At 46.3% G+C, this 20995-nt stretch overlaps 2 protein-coding genes across 2 annotated transcripts in view; both read right to left on the bottom strand.

The window, feature by feature from the left end:
• LOC307083250 (carbonic anhydrase-related protein 10-like) overlaps positions 1-6223 on the bottom strand; it is a gene marked incomplete at both ends in the record, with an annotated part of 80651 nt that extends 74428 nt beyond the window's left edge. Inside the window, 2 exons of the mRNA XM_079747083.1 lie at positions 4796-4870; positions 6187-6223. Coding sequence (XP_079603209.1) covers positions 4796-4870; positions 6187-6223 — 112 coding nt within the window. The remainder of the gene's footprint in view (positions 1-4795; positions 4871-6186) is intronic.
• A 2070-nt stretch (positions 6224-8293) lies between these two features.
• LOC307083249 (cytosolic phospholipase A2 gamma-like) lies at positions 8294-20492 on the bottom strand (the record flags this gene model as incomplete). The annotated part of the gene is made up of 14 exons (XM_079747082.1): positions 8294-8318; positions 8508-8676; positions 9701-9872; positions 10294-10445; positions 10639-10722; positions 11266-11394; positions 11541-11666; positions 12307-12384; positions 12562-12702; positions 12936-13041; positions 17012-17213; positions 18791-18933; positions 19551-19664; positions 20373-20492. 14 exons carry the CDS (start codon positions 20490-20492, stop codon positions 8294-8296), a joined length of 1761 nt encoding a protein of 586 aa, XP_079603208.1.
• Positions 20493-20995: the final 503 nt, after the last annotated feature.

Genomic DNA, 20995 nt, shown 5'->3' with positions numbered 1-20995 from the left:
AAAAAAGTGCAAATGCAAATGAAATTGGCAGACAGAAGATAGAATAATGTAAGAACAGAGATAGTGTGATTGTGTGTGTGTGTGTGTGTGTGTCTTTGTGTGTGTGTGTGTGTGTGTGTGTGTGTGTGTGTTAGGGCTGGGCGATATGGACCAAAAGTCATATCTCGATATCTTCAAGCAGAATATCGATATAAGATAAATATCGATATTTGTCGGGGGGGGAGCGCGCCGATTTACCATTACTATTCCTACCGTTCGGAATCGAATAGTCTGATGGTTGAATAAACCGTGGACTAGACACTGCCTCCGCCTCGTATTTGAGAACATTATAATATATAATATCACGGCCAAAAGCTGTGTGCGCCTCCGAAATATTATCAATGTTGCGTGGGGGCGGGGGGGGCGTTGCTAGGTTACTTGTTTATGTTTTATGTTTGGGTCTCGCGGAGTGAGAAACCTTGAAGTTAGTTACTGTGAAGTTACCGTTATTACTATACCTACCTACCGTTTGGATTTACCATTACTATTCCTACCGTTCAGAATTGAATACAGTTTGATGGTTGAATAAACTGTGGACTAGGCACTGCCTCCGCCTCTTATTTGAGAACATTACATATAATATCACGGCCAAAAGCTGTGTGCGCCTCCGGAATATTATGCACAGAATTGCAACCCTTTGGTTGCGTTTATAAGCACTCTATACAAATGACGTGATTTTGTAATTCGTCAGACACCTTATATCCAAACCATTTCTATACTTTGGTCTTTCGCTTACAAACAAGCTCCTCGGATCCGCTTGTGCCGGCGGACTCCATGTTTCGCGATTTCAAAAAGTGACGTGAGTGGGGGGGGGGGGGGGGGGGGGGGGGGGGGGGGCAGAGACTGTGTGTGTGAGCCGGAGGCCGAGCGGGAGAGACATAAGCAGAGTTACGAAATAGCAGGCCGCAGGCGCGGTTCGAGACTGCTGTTATTTGGAACAAATGTGTTGTAATTTCAACGCAAATTAAATTATATCGATGTTGACGATATGGTCTCGTTCCATATCGCGTTTTAAAAAATATCGATGTATTTTAAATATCGATATATCGCCCAGCCCTAGTGTGTGTGTGTGTGTGTGTGTGTATGGGTAGGGGTAGAGGAATGGAGGACCAAGAAAAAAAGGCAAGGAGAGGGTCAGCGAAGTGAGGGGACGAGAGGAGGATAGATGGATGAGAAGGAATGGGATAGAAAGTCAGATGGAGTGACCATGGGAGGAAGGGCTAGATAGAGAGAGGGAGAGAGAGCCCGAGAAAGAGAGAAAGAGAGCTAGAGAGCCAGAGAGAGAGAGAGAGAGAGAGAGAGAGAGAGAGAGATCCAGAGTGACGCAGATAAAGAGACTGAGAGAGAGTAAGTGTGCAGGAGAGCACAAGACTGAAAGCGAGAAAGCACAAGATGGATCGCGCGAGAGAGGGAGAGAGAGATAGAAAGAGAGAGAGAGAGAGAGAGAGAGAGAGAGAGAGAGAGATAGGTCTGAGACATGAATGCCAACACGGTGGGGGAGACGTGAAGAGAGAGGAGGGCAGGAGTCAGAGGAGAACAGGCTGAATAAACAGGAGGGGCGGGACAGAGGGAGGAACCGTCGGACAGCCAGGAGGAGAGAGGAGAGAACATCAAAGGTGTGTTGGAGCCAGGGAGAGAGAGAGAGAGAGAGAGAGAGAGAGAGAGAGAGAGAGAGAGAGAGAGAGAGAGAGACAGAGAGAGAGAGGGGGAGCGACCAACAGACAGACAGACAGAGAGAGAAGGGCCGACAGTAAAAGCGAGAGAGGAAAAGGGAGAGGAAGAGACAGAGACAGATCGAGAATGGGACAGAGGTGATTCTGGGCCAGAGTAAGAGGTTGGTAGTGATGGTTGGGCTGGAGATAAAAGTAGCTGCCACATACAGAGGTGATCAAATATACATAAGAGCTGAACAACCAGAGCAAGAACCTGCTGCCCCTGCTGTCTGCTGTCTGCTGAAGGGAGAGATACAGAGATACAGAGAGCGAGAGAGAGAGAGAGAGAGAGAGATACAGAGAGAGCGAGAGAGAGAGAGAGAGGTACAGAAAGATACAGAGATAGAGAGAGAGATACAGAGATACAGAGAGAGCGAGAGAGAGAGAGAGGTACAGAAAGATACAGAGATAGAGAGAGATACAGAGAGATACAGAGAGAGCGAGAGAGAGAGAGAGAGGTACAGAAAGATACAGAGATAGAGAGAGATACAGAGAGATACAGAGAGAGCGAGAGAGAGAGAGAGATACAGAAAGATACAGAAAGATACAGAGATAGAGAGAAAGATACAGAGAGGGAGATACTGAAAGATGCAGAGATAGAGAGATATACTGAGAGAGAGAGATATAGAGAGATACAGAAAGATAGAGAAAGTGAGATAGATACAGAGAGAGATACTGAGAGAGCAATACAGAGAGGGATAGAAAGACACACACATTGAGATATATAGAGATGTAGAGAGAGGGAGAGAGGGTTACACAGAGCAATATTAGATATACAAAGAGATACAGAGAGATACAGAGAGAGAGACACAGAGAGGGAGATATATATTTATATATATATATATATATATATATATATATATATATATATATATATTTATAGACAAAGTCAGAGCAAGAGAAACAGAGAGAGAAAAGCTCTGTGATATTATGGAATTTATTGCCACAATAAACATCAGCAACCTTTTACATCAATACACTGTTACCCAAAATAAATACCAGAAAATGGTGAATGCGGTATTAAATCACACAACCAAGTTTCATTATGTGAACAGAATCCGTTGTTGTAGTTATGATATAAAATGCACGGTCTACACAGACTCGCTGCTTGTTAGAGCAACTCCTCTTTCTTTGATCATGGTTTTCACATTTCACATTCTTGCGGTGTCATAGCATAGAACAATGCACTTTTCAAGTGTATGAGTTTGACGTTTTTCTTTTGTTCTCTTTGTCAGCCAAGGCAACACCGGATAACTCATTCTAATGGGGCGCCCTACGGTTCAATGGGTCTAATGATACGCTAAGCATCGGGCCATAGATGTAGCACACGTCTGCTAATTGAACAATATCTTTTTCAAACAAACACACATTTCCTCCTCAACAATCAACGAATAACTTATGCTTGGGTGTTAATTGGATTTGGTGGGTAACAATGATAGAGAACCAATGCTGTTCAACAGAGAATAACCTTCCTGGTTCACCCGATTACCTTGAACGATAATACTCTTATCTCACTCAAACCCAAACTTTGCCCAACTTTACAACAAACAGCCTGGGCTTAAATGGGTTGCTAAAATAAAAATGAAAGACTCCCAGAGACACTTTGGCCCCAGACAAAGTGTCTCCGGGAATCGTTCTCTTTTCTGCTTCTCCTGCTGACTTGATGCTCGCTTGGAGAAACCGCCTTGGGGCGCACACATCTTCGGAGCTGGCTCAGCAATAAGGGTCTAAACAGGGCGGGAACAAGCGACCAATAGCAGGAGGCGGAGGAGGAGGTAGAGGCAGGGAGGAAGTGGTGGGGATATGAGGCAAAGTCAACTTGACATTGTTACGCAACCTTTCTAACTATATTAAAATATATATTTCTAAAGATAAACTCTTCACAAACAGGACGATGCAGAGGAATGGTAAGTCCCCATAATAGTGTTGATAAGGCTGAAATGTGCCTCTCTTTAGAGTATCACTTCCAATTTAGTTTAACCAATGTCTTTCATTACACATAGGGCTGGGTGAAAATATTGATTCATCAATGCACTGCAATATATTTGTTCTCGATTCAATTTCGATTAAGAATTTTTTTGAAATAGATTATTTCCATAAAAAAAAGAAAAGAAGAAGCATCGTAATCATCGTAATCTAGAAGTGAGTATGCCTAAATGTACATGCCCTTTTACATTTGTCCATGTTATCATTATTACTTTTATGCTGCAAGTTTAGCTCAGGAACAATACTATACAATGGTGTATTCCCTTTTTCGATTTGATATTGGATCAATATCAAATCGAAATCGATATCGAATCTAATCAAGAATAGAATTGAATTGAATTGTGAGGTACCTGGCAATACCCAGCCCTAATTATACATGTTCCGAGAAAGCAAGCACTCAAGCCCTCACACAACTATGATATTTTGTCCGCATATCCACATCAAAAGAAGTCCACAGATGTTTGGTCCGTTAAAAGCAATGCATTATGGGATAGGGAGGACAGGTCACCGCTCTAACTCGTCTTTGAAATGGCAACAAACGGATAAAAAACAGATAAAAACACTGCATTGGAACAACTGCTTCCCAACAGGGAGGGGAGGTAAAAATAAAATGAGCTCAGAAGAACGAAAGCTGAAAGCTGACACTCTGAATAGTTAGTCCATTTACATCAGATTCCGCAGAGGTACTGTGCAATGCGTGTGTGTGTGTGTATGTGTGTGTGTGTGTGTGCGTGCGTGCGTGCGTGCGTGCGTGTGTGTATGTGTGTGTGCGTCCATGTGTGTCCGTGTGTTAGTGTCTGTGTGTGTGCGTGCTTGCATGCCTGCGTGTTTGTGTGTGTATACACATATCTAATTGTATGCAGGAGCAGGACATGGAAGTCGCAATACATATGAAGGGGTAGAGTCTTCACTCCTTACTGCTGCAAGGTGTCTATTTTCCCCAATTAGACAACGTCAACGTGCGGATCCAATGATGATCTTCTTCAGGACCTGGGTACACTCTGTCACAGAGAAGCCATTTTTCACACAGATAGTGGGGGGAGACAGGCATCCCTTACCTGGGACAAAACTTCCCTGGACGACGTCCTTGTACGCCCACCAACCATCATGAAGCTTGGATGATCCGGGCTGAGCTGGAGAGAGAGAGAGGGGGGGAGAGAGAGGGGGGGGGGGGGAGAGAGAGAGCGAGAGGGAGATAGAGAGGGAGGGAGAGAGACAGAGGAGGAGAGAGAGACAGAGGGAGAGAGAGAGAGAGAGAGAGAGAGAGAGAGAGAGAGAGAGAGAGAGAGAGAGAGAGAGAGAGGAGAGAGAGAGTGAGATAGAGGGAGGGAGAGAGACAGAGGAGGAGAGAGAGACAGAGGGAGAGAGAGAGTGCGGGGAGAGAGAGGGGGTGAGAGAGAGAGGGGGTGAGAGAGGGATGGAGAGAGGGAGGAAGAGAGAGTTGCAATAGTCGTGTAAGTGATTCTTTGCTCAAGTATTCAGCTGTGAAAAGCTATCAGGCTGTATGCAACAAATGAATTGGTTTGCGTGGAGCAGTTGATGATGGAAGTGTGCAGTATATATATGAACGAACCCGTGGCAAAACATACATAATATATAAGACAGCCTACATAAGCCATTGAGCAGTGAGACAGTGATATCCTCAGATCTGCATGGGCTTTGCATAAACCGTCCACCCATCTCTGGGTGATTCCTCAAAATCCTAATCGCATAGGATGCCATGTCAGAAAGAGCGAGGATTGTGTGAATTGCTTAACGTGGTGTGTTCGTATTAATGTTTTATCTGACTATATATATATATATTTATTTATATATATTAATATATATACTTCAAAGCCATAATCCTAAAAAAAACAATATTTAATATTCTGAATTATATGCCAAGTGTACGATACACTGAGTCCCTCACAATGGTTCATATTATTGTTTAAATATTTGTGTAGAATAATGCAGAATAGGCTAGTGGGTCCAAAGAGCAGATAGGCTACAATTACTTTTCCAATTAACGAGCCACCAAAAGGTCCCTGGGATTCTTGGCAAATACCTTGGATAAATATATTTTTTAACTGCAATGCCACTGTTTTTTAAACGAAATACTATTATAATCTATCAAATTAACACGTGACCGATGCGCCCAGGCCCACCTAAAGCACCTTTAACCAGCTTACCTGATGACGTGCAGATGAAACATGCATGGCAGATCAGGGCTATATTCCAAACGACACGCATTCTTCATTTAAATCATGTCCAGTCTGGGGCACAGAACCTCCTAGAGAAAAACTGGTTTCACAGTCCAAGACGACACGGGCAAACTTCGGTCGGACATTTCTCTCTTCCCCCCCCTCCCTCAAGTCGAAAAAACACAACCAATTTGGTCTTGGTTGGTTGTTGTTTTTGGCGGGAGACGTGTCCTTCCTTTTCGATTCTGAAATTCAGCAGCCCCCTGTACTCCAGGCAGGGACCCCCGTCGAGTCCCCGGACGACATCGTGTTGTTATTTATCCCCAGCAGCAGAAGCAGAAGCAGCACTTCTTCTTCTTCTTCTCCTTCTTCCTCAACGGACGACCAGTACGCCTGGTTTTACCGCCAAACGCTCCGGTGTCGCGTAGGTGTTCGGTGTACTCGCTGAGTGTAAGCGCGCGTGCTCGCTTGACGCGGACAGGCTACAACTTATTTCACGAGTCCCCGTGCACGAGCGCAGCGGGAATACACTACCGACGCACTTTAAAAAGCGTGGCATGTACAGAAGGAATATTTTGATTTGCAATGGTATGCAACGTTAGGATTTTGAACGTCTAATGTGGTTATCCTGGACACCATTTATTCAAGACTCAAGATAATGTTAACACCGAATGCAATAACATACTGCGAAATATAGCTCATAAAGGTGTGGGTTTGGATAGAATACCTGTGGTCGCTTACCAGAAAATTGACTAGATTGTAATTCGTCGGGTGAAATAATTGTTCATATTAAATCCATACATTCATCGATAACTAAGTTAACTTTTTGACAGAGTGCTTTTTTCAAACCATTAACGTGATGAGCCTTTTTTCTGGAAGAAAGAATACGCCCTAATACTTGACCAAAGGCATAAGTGTGCATAGTGCGAAGTCTAGTGGATGCTTTGGGTTACTGCACTAAAATGTGTTTACAGTGAGATTAAATCAGCGCAGTTCTGGAGAGTGGATCAAAGAGAAACTGAATAATTTTGTAAAGGACAGGGAAGGGAAAAAGACATGTACATAGGCTTAACAACATGCCATGAATGAACAAGAATTGCATGGATGACATCGAGAAGACATTACTTATTCAATCAAGCAAAGCTCCTTACGGACAATGATGTATAATTCTTTGGATAAGGCGTATGTTGTGAATTCACCCCCCTTTTATCATTTATTTAATCTGATCCACATCAAACACCTTTGTTCCCCCCCCCCACTCACTCACACACACACACACACACACACACACTGCAGGTAGAAAAGCGGACACACGCACACACACACACACACACACACACACACACACACACACACACACACACACACACACTTGAATTGCTAATGAAACAGCAGGGAAGCACAATTCTTCCATAAAATCTAAAATGATAAATAATTCTGTGCCTTGCTCAAAGAAAATGCCCACACAGGCGCACACAAACACAGAAACGCACATGCATACATACATATATTAATTTATCCATACAAACATACATTAGCACACACACACACACACACACACACACACACACACACACACACACACACACACACCCTCGTAGTTTGTTGAGGGTCCAAGGGGGTTTTCATCTGCGGTGAACAGGAAGTCTGTTTTCTCGGATGAAAGCTGTAGAGAAAGTGTTAAGCCACACCGTTGGTGTCACAATGAAGGCATCGTGACGCATGACGTACAACATGCACTGCACCTTAACTGTTGTGAGCGCACACATATCTAATACAGAATCCCTCAAAACAACAAGCCATACTGTGAGAGAACTGAGCAGGAAGTGTGAATACTAAATGCAAATGCTAAAGTTAAAAATGATGTATTATGAATTGAAACGCTATATGTTGTTTTTAAACATACGAGCATGGTGTTTTTAAACATACGAGCATGGCATGGTGGTAGCTACAATGTTGGCAGATAACCTCATAATAAGGTAAGGAGATCTGATTCAACTGATCATTGGTTGGAGTCTTTTTATTGTGAATGAGACAAACAAATGTGTTTGAGGCTGGCCTTCATTACTTCTGCATGGTGAATATTATCTGTGGCTCGGTAGCTGGGGTACAGAAATCTCTGCAACGTTGGGTGAGGAAAGAATTGTATTATATAATGTGGAGGATATTAGTCATAATAGTCTGAGTGTGCTTGTGTGTGTGTGTGCAATGTGTTTTATTATAAGGTTATCCATTGGCTGATGCCTGACACCAGCTAGACTTCCTTCCAACAGTTCCACAAATTAATAATAACGTCAAAGCCATAAAAGAGATCTCTGGTGTCAAACTGCAGGAGGGCAGTGTCAGGCCACGTTGATGGTAACATACAGCCATACTTTAGAGAGCAGAGTCTGTCACGTTCCTGGGAAAGAAATAGAAAGAACCCTGTTAGTGTGATAGTTTGAGTCTATTTCACTTTATGCTAGGAGCAAATCAATCATGAACTCGTCTTGTTCCCAGGCTAAGTCACAAACACACGCACACGCACACACACACACACACAAAAATCCTTACAAACACACACATACAAACGCACACATACACACAGTACCTGCGGCTCTGCCTGCGCGTGGCAGCGTTCTGGATCTCCCTCACGATGGCGTCCTTGTTGTTTCTCATGTTGACGCGTGCTATCTCCTGCAGGGTGGCGATCTTCTCCAGGCTGTAGGGTTTCTGGAAGGTGGTGTACTCCACCATCCTGGCCTTGACCTCTTCCTTATCTGTGGAGAGATTAAGAGGTGCGCAGTGTCGTTCACATCCAAGGAACACTTTCACTCACGCGTCGTAAAGTTGAATAAGACACATGTATATCATCCACCAGTGTTATATTTGTAACTATGCCATGATCATTTTTCTGTTGGGTTTCCATATTGTTATTATTTAATTTGTCAAGAATGTCAGAATTGTCTTAATTCTTTACTTTATTATCATGATTACAGTTTTGTGTATGTAGTCGTTTTTTGAATTGTTATGACATTTTGTAGGTCCTTCCTTTTCTGTTTTTTTTTTGGGTGGCAGGTGGGTGACACAGGGCTTTTGTTTTTTGTGGCCCATTCCTATTTTGAACAATTATGTTGTTCAAACAATAAACGACGGGTAACGGGTAAGGTTAAATAAATAACGGGTGAGGAGATTTTGGGAAGGCCAAAGCTCTAAAGTAAATAATCCCTAGTGTAAGTACCAGATTCCATGTACTACTCACTACCAGTCATACTAACAGGTGGGCTGGCAATCACTATACAACACATTTCAACGTACTGTAGTGGACAATTCCTTTTTTTCTTTAATTGATCCTTTCCAACTTTATCCTGGAACAACCAGCCGTACGATCACAAGGACCCCTTGTTGAATGTCTTATTGCTACCTTTACTATCTCACTCACTAGCACACTTGGTGTCCTTGTTGAACGGGGTAGTGTTCCTGCAAGAGCTTGAAACTGTTGTGACACTATGATCTGTGCTCACTCTGCTAGAGGGGACACTCCTGTAAACATTCAATACTCTTATCCTCTACAGATACGGTGTGCTACTTTGCATTTAGAAGTTTCATCACACAGTACATGGGCCAGCCTTTGATTTTTTTTTGGAGCAAAAACACCCAAAAGATCAGCGTAAAGATACATAAACCTAAAGTTTTGAATGTTAACATTTGGTATTTCCCTCGGCCACAGGGCGTAAACAAGGCACCTAAATGATATTATGGGGCAACCATGAAGGTCCCTATGAGACATAGTGACCGCGAGACCTTTGCAGTTGATCCTGTTGAAAAGAGGCATGAATATGATGGTGGGTTGGTCATTCTCCCCCGGGAACACGTAGAAGTCCTTTGGCCAGTCTTTGTCTAGCAGGACCTGGTCGTCTATCACTGGGAAGGGCTTCCCAACTGCAGCTGCATAGTCCCTGGCCAGGGTCATAGTCTGGGGCCAAAGGTATGGTGCAGAGCTCATGGTTATTATTGGTGATGATATCAAGTTTATGAAGTCATTTCAAGATTTAAAAAAAGTATTCCCTTTTGGTAAAACAAAACAAAACAGAGAAGAGTGATTCAGTTGTATCAGTATCAGTTGTGCAATCAGTGTTTCTGATTGGCTCTAGTCCTGCACCACCCCCTGCCATAGTATCAGCAATAGATTTCATAGTATCACCACTTGTGGAAATCTGTGTTTGGTCTTGGTTGATTTTAATTCCTTGCCCAATAGGAACCTAGGAAATTAATCTAGATCATATCATTTTAAACGGCAAACATAATTTGAATGTGTTTCGCTTCAGGGCACAGGACAATACTGATTGGTTTCATGAAGACAGAAAGTGTGTGGGAGTATAGGGAAGGCCATTCACCTCAAACATTTCCCCGGCACTGAACTCTGGTGCTATGAAGAGGTCTACGTCCCTCTTTTTCCCCAAGAAGGATTCGTACGGCACGTTGATCCTGATGCCCGCGTCGATCAGGTTTACCACCCTTGACTGGAGACAAACAGGGACCTCGGAATCTGCCCGGCAACCAGGAAAGAAAGACTTTCTCCTTAGGATTTCTTCAACATCCGACTATTAAAATCGACTACATGTATAGTGTTCTTTCACATCTTTGAAGATCAATTTGTACTTCATTGGTTTAAAACAATATGTAATTGACCAAAAAAAACAACAACAATCTATTGGCTATAAAGCGTTGAGCTGTCTGACCTTTGAACGCGTAAAGGAAGTTTTCTGTTTTTCCCCACTGCCATTTGATCAGCAATGGGAGGATCACTTCCATCAAGTCAGTAACTGCAAAACAGGATGAATTCATCACTTTAGCTCAACGCATGGCACTGAATTCAAGGCGTACTGTAACGATCACATGATCCTATTTTCTAGAAATGGGTGGTTATCAATAACATTTTAAAACTCTAACTCCAAAGGACGAAACCCTTTGTTCAAGAAACGAAAAAATGCATTGAATTTAGAAATCCCTTTAAATGTGATACATCTACGGTCTACTCTTTACACCAATGCTGACTACAAAAAATAGACACATAACTTTGTTTTTCTGATTCCTATTCACTATTCTCTGTCCAGTCGCTTTGGATAAAGTGTGTGCAAAACTACTTCAAGTAAGCCTATCTGATGATAACAATGTTGTGGTCATGTTGACATTTCTTCCATGAAGTCTCTATCCTAGAATGATTCTCACACAGACAGATTCGTTGGCGGCACTGATAACAAAGTGGCAGTAACACGCATGCGCATCACGTGACCGTATCAGTGACGCAGGCCTTTGCTGTTCTGTATCAGGCTGTGTATCCTGAAGGAAGACAGTGACTGACTGACCTGCATGTATCCCACTGTCCGCGGCCCAGGTCTTGACGCTTTCAACCAGCTCCAGGTTCTTGCGCTGCAACATTTCAACCTGCTCCTCTGTGGTCAACGTGTGCAGAGGCACCCACGCGTGAAGCTTAGCTAAGGAGGTGGGGGGGGGGGGTGAAAAGGGTCTCATAAGCAACATATAGGCCTACTTCTAGTTGTTATTTACCAATGAGGCAACATTGTACAGGAATTGTTTTATTTTTTTATCAAATAAAATTAAACCAATGAAAGTCCCTGACCATCCACCGTTGTCTGCAGCTGTTCCATTTTATCCAAATGAGTGAGATCTTTCATTCCAGATTTGAGCAGCTCCAACAGAATAGTCAACGTGAAATGAATACGCAGATGGTCCTTCAAGGCTGTACCTGCAAAACCAAAAGAAACAGTACAGGGCACACTGCAGATGAAAACATGAAGCCCACTTATTGAACGTGTGTAGCTGAATGCAAAACATGGAGCATGAAACAATGAGCAGTATCGTATCTAAATGTGGAGGCATGTCTTGTGCTAGAGCCCAAGGCGTATCTGAGCAGATGAAGAGATAGGCTGGAAGACCTGAGGGCAACTTACAACTAGATTCATTTGGACCGCCCAACGCAAACGGAGAGCAGTTTATCACCCAAGTACCGCTCCAGGGTAGCTAACTCATGAACAAACTAACTAACTAACCTACTAACTAACTAACTCTTTATCTCACTATCTTTGCCTATTGGTCTGTTTACGTAACAGGGAATGTGGACAAAACAGTAGTTGGGCCACTTACTAACTAAAAACTATCTAGAAACCAGCTTGAAGGCATTGGCCAACCTGCCTACATCTTTGACTTGTGGAATCCTGGACATTAAAAAGGCATTCAGAACTTGTGCATAGTCAATAGCAGTGATCAATGTGGTGACCATTCATAAAAGACTAATGAGTTCCTCGGTGATGAGATGCCGTCTTTTTAGGACGACAATGCTGAAGTCTACCATATCAAGTCCTTATGAAGGTTTTTTAATGGATTACCAGCTGTTGACAGTTTCAGCCAAGGAGGCGCATTCTCTGCAATGCTGTCCTCATTTGCCAAAGCAGAACCCACAATACCTGCAGAACAACAATACGATGCACGCATACATTCACCCCCACACACACACACACACACACACACACACAAACAACCCCCCCATACACACACACACATACACAGGGGAAAGTGTCGTGGAATTAGAAAACAAACATGAAACAGGAATTTTTCATGTTCATATTAAGCAGGAAAATAACCTTGCAGTTGAACCATATCCATCTCTGGGTTCTGCTCCTTGAGCTCCCCTCCCACGAAACTGCTGCCCAAGTAAGCAGTCGGAACAAAGAGACCCAAATCTGGGAAGCCTGCCTCATGAGGGGTAAACTCAAACCACACAGCTGAGAGAGAGAGAGAGAGAGAGAGAGAGAGAGAGAAATAAAAATCCATTTCCTTATAAATCCAAGTTTGTATTAATGTGTGCTTTTATGCGTTGGTGTGTGACTGTGTGCGTGCCTGTGTGCGTGCGTGTGTGTGTGTGCGAATGCGTTTGTCTCTGTGCACGTGCATGTGCTTTTGTGCGTGTGTGTGTGTGTGTGTGTGCGTGTGTGTGTGTGTGTGTGTGTGGTCCAACCCTCTGTTGTGTTCGTATTGAAGCAATGCCTCTCTATGGCGCTGTAGACAGGGTATGGGTTGGTGCTGCCTCGACTGGCCTCGGCTGACAGGTGACGTTCATCCATCTATGCGACACCAGACACGCTCTCAATGGACTGACATGAATAAGTGGCTGAGTTTGTTCTTGGTGCCTGAGGCTGTATTATGAGAGTTCATGTCAAAAGGATAACGATTATCTGTGTCAACACATTCATGGGGTCCATATTGCGATGCTGGAGAGAAATGTTAATAGTTGCAGTCTGACTATTTGCTACACTTAAAATGGATCGTAATTCACTGGTTATTTTTCCACTATAAATTCATCTCCTTAAACATAATCTTATTAGCCTCATAGCATAATTGCCTAAGTAATATTTTATGGTTCAGGTTAGATTTAGCGTAAAAAATGCCAAAGTTAAACAGATGACAGATAGTGATCATGTTATGTAAAAATAACTCTAATTGGCTTAGGATATAGTGTGGTAGCCCGCTTCTCAAAGTGCCAGGTTCCCGGTATGAATCACACGTTTAAACAAGGGTTAAGCCGCACTCTGCATTTTTTCAACAGGGCTTCCTTTTCCACCGTCGAGTAATTTTGCTCGTTGGGGAGAAGCTTCCTGCTGATGAACGTGATGGGGTGCTCCTCTCCGGCCCGGATCTGGGACAGAACGCCCCCCAGCCCCACCTCCGAGGCGTCCGTGTGTACTGTCATGGGGAGAGTGAAGTCAGGGGTTATAAGCACAGGCTCCGAGCATAAGGCCTCGCGGAGCGTCCCGAAAGCCCGGTTGGCTGCCTCGGACCAGGTGATTCGGTCCGGCAGGGCCTTCCTGGTCAGGTCCTTCATGGGGCTGGCCAGTGTGGCAAACCCAGGAATGAACCTCTGGTAGTAGCCGACCAGTCCCAACAACGACTTTACCTGTTTTTTTGTGCGGGGTTGGGGCCAGTCCCGGATGGTGGCTACTTTGTCGTCCTGTGGCCGCACGGTTCCCCTCCCGACCTGATAACCCAGGTACGCCGTCTCCTCCCGCCCGAGGCGACATTTGGCCGGGTTGGCGGTGAGGCCCGCCTTCCGCAGCTCCCCCAGCACGGCCCTTAGCTGGCGGACATGGACATCCCAGCTAGGGCTGTAGACGATGATATCGTCGATATAGGCCGCCGCGTAGGCCTGGTGGGGCCTCAGGAGCTGGTCCATCATACGCTGGAAGGTGGCCGGAGCGCCACATACTCGCTGTCTTCTGCTGTCTTCTCTCGGGCCGCCCGGGTCAACGGTACCTGCCAGTACCCATTGGTCAGGTCCAGGGTCGTGAGGTACCGCACCGGCCCCAGGCGTTCTACGAGTTCGTCGACGCGAGGCATGGGGTAGGCGTCAAACTCGGACGCCTCGTTCAGCCTCCTGAAGTCGTTGCAGAAGCGGTAGGTCCCATCTGGTTTGGGCACGAGGACTACCGGGCTGCACCAGGCGCTGCGTGACTCCTCGATAACCCCGAGCTGCAGCACCCGGCATACCTCGGCCTGTATGGCCTCCCTCCGGGCCTCCCTCCGGGCCTCCGGGATCCTGTAGGGGTGGACCCTCACCTTCACTCCCGGCGTCGTCCGGATGTCGTGGTGGGCGATCGTGGTCCTCCCTGCCAGCTCGGAGAACACGTCCCAGTGCTGCATGATGACCTTATCGAGGTCGTGCCTCTGGACCGGGCTGAGGTCCTCCCCCACCGGGAACTCCGGGATCTCCCGCCGGGCCGCCAGCGCCAGGGGAGCGGGGTTGGAGGGTTTCTCCTCTCCCCCCTCCACTGCTTCAGGATGTTGATGTGGTAGATTTGAGTCGGCTTTCGCCTCCCTGGTTGTCTGACCCAGTAGTTTACCTCCCCCACGCGTTCAACCACCTCATAGGGTCCCTGCCACTTCGTTAGGAACCTGCACTCCGCCGTGGGAACCAGGACCAGGACCAGGTCTCCAGGCTGGAAGGTTCGCAGCTGGGCTCCTCGGTTGTAGACCCTCGCCTGGGCCTGTTGGGCTCGCTGGAGGTGTCCCCGAACGATGGGCCACACCAGGGCCATGCGATCTCACCTGCTCCACATGGTCCAAGGCGGTGCGGTGGGGGGATGGCTGGCTCTCCCATGCCTCCTTCGCTATGTCCAGGATGCCGCGGGGCCTTCGTCCATACAGCAGCTCGAAGGGGCAGAATCCGGTGGACGCCTGGGGGACCTCCCGTACTGCAAACAACACGTGAGGTAACAGCTGGTCCCAGTTCTTACCATCCAGGTGCATGGCCTTCTTGAGCATTTGCTTCAGGGTCTTATTGAAGCGCTCGACCAGGCCATCCGTCTGGGGGTGGTAGACTGAGGTCCGGAGCTTCTTCACCTGCAGGAGTCTGAGTACTTCCTTCATAACCCGTGACATGAAGCAGGAGCCCTGATCGGTGAGCACGTCCTTCGCTATCCCTACCCGGCTAAAGAGGAGCATTAGCTTGCGGGCGACTGCCGTCGCGGTGGCGGCGCGCAGGGGTAGAGCCTCGGGGAACCGGGTGGCGTAGTCCACCAGCACCAAGATATAGAGGTGTCCCCGGCTGGTCTTGGGAAGGGGCCCCACGATGTCCAATGCTATTCGGTCAAAGGGGGTGTCTATGATCGGCATGGGGATAAGCGGGTTTCGGGCTGTGGCCCGAGGCGCTACTCTCTAGCACTCGGTGACGCTCGACAGTGACGCTCAACGTCCCTCTTTACGTCCGGCCAATAAAACCTCGCGAGGACCTTCTCCCGTCGCCAGCCACCGCTTCACCAGCCGACTGTGCTGGGCGATCTGCGTCCGTACGGCGGCCCGGACGTCGAATCGCCAGTCGTGGACGCGTTGCGCGCGGGCAGCGAGGTTGTGGCCGTAGTATGCCAGGATCGCCTGTTTGAGGGCCGGGTACTGTCGGGCGCTCTCCGCCGGTAGATCCTGGCTCGCCTGCTGGGCGGGCCCGGTGAGGAACGGGGCCACAATATGGGTCCACTGCTCCTCGGGCCAGCTTTCCCTCTGGCCGGTCCGCTCGAAGACCTCCAGGTACGCCTCCACATCGTCGTCGGGCCCCAGCTTGGTGAGCCGGCTGGTCGGGGCGGCGCGGACGGCGTGCTGGGTGAGCCGCAGCACGGCCTCGCGAAGCAGGGCAATGCTCTCCGTGGTCTCCCGCTGCTGTTGCTGGGCGGCCGTCGCCGCGGTTCCGTCCGGGTTCTGCATGGCGGACTGGTGGTGTAGTGGGGTCGTTCAGAATGCCTGCATTTTCCACCATATGTGGTAGCCCGCTTCCCAAAGTGCCAGGTTCCCGGTATGAATCACACGTTTAAACAAGGGTTAAGCCGCACTCAGCATTTTTTCAACACGAATCAGAATATGAGTCCTCGCTCTAGGGTCTCCGTGAGCCTCTAGTCCGCTGGCGTGTCTCGTAATCCCTTCGTGTCACTCGTGATTCGTCTTCCGCTCTGTGGTCTTTTTTAAGATGGCTCCGGGGCCTTCTCCTCCCTGCGGCCAGGTGTCCCCATCTCGCTGATTGGGGGGAGAGACGTGGTGCTCTCTGTCGCCGGCTGGTGGGTGGCGGCGGTATACCCCGTCCACCACTGATCCTCGGACCCGCCCGGGCCGAGGTTTAAGGGGCGGGATGCCACAATTGCCAATGAGGCACAGTGAATCAGCAGCATTAGGAGAGTAGAGTTAGGTTAGATATATCAATTTGGCCAAAATAAGACTTCGGCATTTATGCGATGAGGCTAACGATATTACTATACCACAATATTAACCAAGATCATAATAAACAACACTTTATATCAGATATTAGCATTCACCTCGGAAGTCCTTTTTCAAAAGGAGAAGATGCTTTTGCGTTTCATCTTTTCATCTCTTTAAAACGGTTTCCATCAGTCCCTACTTGTGCTCTCCTTACTTTGTCATTAACTAAAACTCCCCCCCCTTGCATCGATCGTTTTTAAGTTTTAGGAGCGCCTTTCATCAAGGCTAGACTGACCTGCAGTGAGAAACAGAATGTGAGCTCTGTATGAGATCAGCATGGCTATAGATAAACCTTACGTTGTTCATGAAGAGATAAGAGGTCAGCAGACCCCAGATCTCTGACAGGGAGAAGTCCTCATCTTTGGATTTGGTCTTTAGCCAGATATAAGGCCCATTTAATAGCTGCCACCAAGTTGTTTGTCTTTGGCCCCCCAGTTTGGAAAACACTGGCTCCATGTTGACACTCCACTGAGGAACACTGTACAGTAATGCCATGGTCCTAGGAGACACACACACACACATACACACACACACACACACACACACACACACACACACACACACACACACACACAACACTGACTCCATGTTATCACTCCACTGAGGATCACTGTATTCTGGCATCCCAGTGATACTCAATAACCGGCCACACACTCATCTACTTCATAGATCTGTTTACAGGGGTAACTTCTCTGTTGTTTACTGCAGCCACACTGTCAAGGCTATTAATCAATTACAGCGCATAGCTATCTCTGCCTTTAACTTATATAGCTCAATATAAACAAGATTCTAGAGGCCACCTCGAATATAATCAGCGACACCACAAAACCTGCACCGCTTATTATTGAACCTTCGGTGGATACATTTCTTTAATCAGGTCCAAGCTGCTAGTGAGTGTTTGAGAAGGAGGGATAATTGCATTCCTGACCTTTGCTATTAAACTCCTTGCACCCTGCAAGCACTTAAGTTTAGCTCTACTAAGCATCTAACCACCTCCTGTTCAATGGACATTCTTCTTACTCCCTTGTTTAAAGAATATTTAATTCATTTAATGTTTTAATCTTATAAAAGTTAAACAACTTCATCGTTTGATGTATCAGTTTTAAATAACTTCCATCCAAGATCTATAACCTTCCCTTCCTTACTCAGATGTTGAAAATAATTGTTGCTGTTGAGCTTATCGAGCCTATGAATGTCAACAGGCTCTTTACTACATTTCAGTCCTGTTTTAGAGAGGTTAATAGCCCTGAGACGACACGTCTTATGGACCTTTATGATACCATTCTAGGGGAACTCCCCCCCCCCCCCCCTTAGACTACTGTACTCCCTGTGTTCCTGTCTCACTCAATACAGCCTCACTCAACAAAACCTTTCCAATATTCAACCAGTTCAAAATGCAGCAGCAAGGCTACTTGCAAAATACATTAAAAGAGTTCAAGTGAAGCCTAGTATAGCATCTCTACACTGGTTACCCTGTTGGTTAAAAGGCTTTTAACTCGCTTGTCATAATTACTGTCAAAGTTTTCAAATTACATTTTTGTACGTCTTTGTAAAGCACTTTTTAGCTTGTTTTTGCAAAGTGCTCTATAAATAGAGCAACAAAGAAATACATAAGTGGAAGTACAGGCCCCAAGAGGACCCAGAGGAAGGAACACAGTGCTTTCTGGAACAGCCGGCCAATATAAAGCCTCATGCTTTTCTCTTTGCTGCAGGGAGACACTACGGCTGCATTCCTAAAGTCCATCGATCGATCGCTGCTTGTTATCGGCCTGATAAAACTCCAGATGTTTTTCCTCAATCTCCAATTATTCTCGTACAAACTAGTTCAATTGTTGGATTGCTGATGCAGCTTCAAGAGGTTCAATTAGCTTGGGAGCCATCAGTGTTATCCAGAACGAATTATAGTGATTCTTCTACTAAGACATTAGACATAGCCAGACGATTTCTTTAAGTCTAACCCTCATGTTCACATATTCAGGCTGAGCCGCCGCTCTATGGTGACAGACAAGCGAGCGACAGGCAAATGTCAGCAGTCTAAATTGACTTCAGTACAGGTCTAAGCAAAGGCCAGGGTACCATGCGGACCCAGACACCCCCCCTATGTAGAGCAGGGGGTCCAGCAGGTCGTCCTGCCCCATCTGCTGAAGAGACCCCAGGAGAGCCACAGCTGCCCTCTGGCCTCCCCCAGAGCCCAGCAGGGCGATGTGGGGCACAGAGTCCTGGGGGGGGGGTGGAAGAAAAGGAGAATCGTTCAAATCATAAAAAAACATTGAATACAAAAAATGCCTAAATTGCGTTATACATTATGTCTTAATCTACTGTTATGTGTTTATATCTCATTGTATGTGTCTTTAGGGTTCTAAAACCTATTTAGAAAAAAATATATATCCACATGGATAATATGGATGATAAAATATATAGAATATAAAAGATATGCTTTGCATTAAATACAGACAATAAAAAGTACTAGTGCAAGCATATTAATCATTTAAACAGTATAGCAGTACAAGGACAATGTCTAAAGAAAACCAGTATTAAATATGTAAACAGTAATACTGTAAACAGTAGGATAGCCAGTCCAAGCCAGGAAGGACAGAGGGGTTGTGCATAAAAGCTAACATAGCCAGTAAACAATGTAACCGTGAACAGGGGACAGTCAGTACACTGTTTACGGGAGAGAGTGGAAGTGCTAGTGGTGGGAAGGGAGACAGACTATGCAGAGAAGTCCATCTCTCCTCTTCCTCTCTTCAGTGACACATTGGACCGAACTGTATGCTCTGCCCACGGCATTAAATGGAGGCTAAATGGTTGGTGGGGTCCGCCTCATGTAACCCACCGCTGTGCTGCTGATGTTCAGTCTGCCAAGGGACGCCAGCACCACCTCCTTCCTCTGACGGATGAACTCCGCCTCGCCGGGGCTCAGAGCGTCGCTGGGCCCGCGGACATGCTGCTGGGAGGACGGTGGGATGACAGAGAGAGTGCGAGTGTGTGTGTTGGTCTACAGGCGCAGCAAACTGCGGTGTCCTAGGACAGGGGTTCCCCAGGCTTTGACTCGAGGTGGGCCAGTGAATTGTCATCAGGACCTTTCGCGGGCCACCTCGTATGCAAATGGGCAAAAATAAATATGTATGCTCTGCCACAGCATGTGGAGGCGATTCATCAAAGAGCGCTGTCCACACCACAATTATCACGACGCAAATACTACCACAACAAAGCCTTGGCCATTGGGCAACGTTGCTTATGCTCCCAGTGTTCAAAGCTTTTTACATACCCATAGGTATCTCCCTATATAGGCAGGTTATATATTTGTTTACATATTTCTTTAATGATTGAACAATCTCTCTGATGCTGCAGCAGTCTGCCCTGTGTCTCTATGAAGCCCGGAGCCTCTGTGTTATAATTTCTGTTACATAGAAATCAATATAGTCCGAATCGAAGGAACAAATGCAAATGGCAAACACACGCACAAAGAAACACAAAAATACAAAATCGGTGTATTTCATATTTCTGTGTGGATTTTTTTACCAGATGTGAACATACTAATAGAATAGCATAGAACACAATAGATTATTTAAAAGTCAGGTCTTGGCCTGTGCACAACATCACCAGAGGAGAACGAATGGTAGACTTTGGCGTTTAGGTTATGAATCCCTCTCACCTTGGCATTTGTGTCTGGGGTGGGCTCCGCAGTGGCATTCTCTGGCTGGGCTAAAAGTCCTCGGAGTGAAACACAGACGAGGCAGGCCAGCATGGCCACGCGGCCACGACAGGACACCATCCCGGGAAGAGCGATGGAACAGGTAGTCTGAGTAACAACGGGAGGAAGGCTCTCTCTGAGGCTCTCTCTGAGTCTCCTGCTGCAGCAGTCTGACCTGTGTCCCTGTGTAGCCTGGAGGCGCTGTCATACCTTTATAGAAACCTGTTCCGGTCAAAGGAACACAATTGGCTAACCCATGCACAAACAAACCCGCGTTTCACAACCCAGCTGTGTTTCGTAATCATGTGTGGATTTCAGTTTGTTACCTGGCTTCAATTCAACATTAATTGTTTGTCTCCAATAAAATGAGCAATGCAGAAAGCACTAAAACACACGCAACGTATTTATGTTGTATTGATCTCCTATCTTTTTTCTCAGAGGCCTTAGGTTTCGAGTCGGTGTCACATCTGACCCTGTGGAACCGTCCAAGGCTGCGACTGAGACACAGGGGCCTGCAAGTATCACTCTTTCCCAACATAGATCTTGCATGAACGCGATTAATAAGCATGTATGCACTGTGCTCT

Source organism: Pollachius pollachius (genome assembly GCF_949987615.1).
Source record: "Pollachius pollachius genome assembly, chromosome: 11".
NCBI lineage: Eukaryota > Metazoa > Chordata > Actinopteri > Gadiformes > Gadidae > Pollachius > Pollachius pollachius.
Note: the sequence above shows the minus strand (reverse complement) of the source record. Positions and strands in the feature narration are given on the sequence as shown.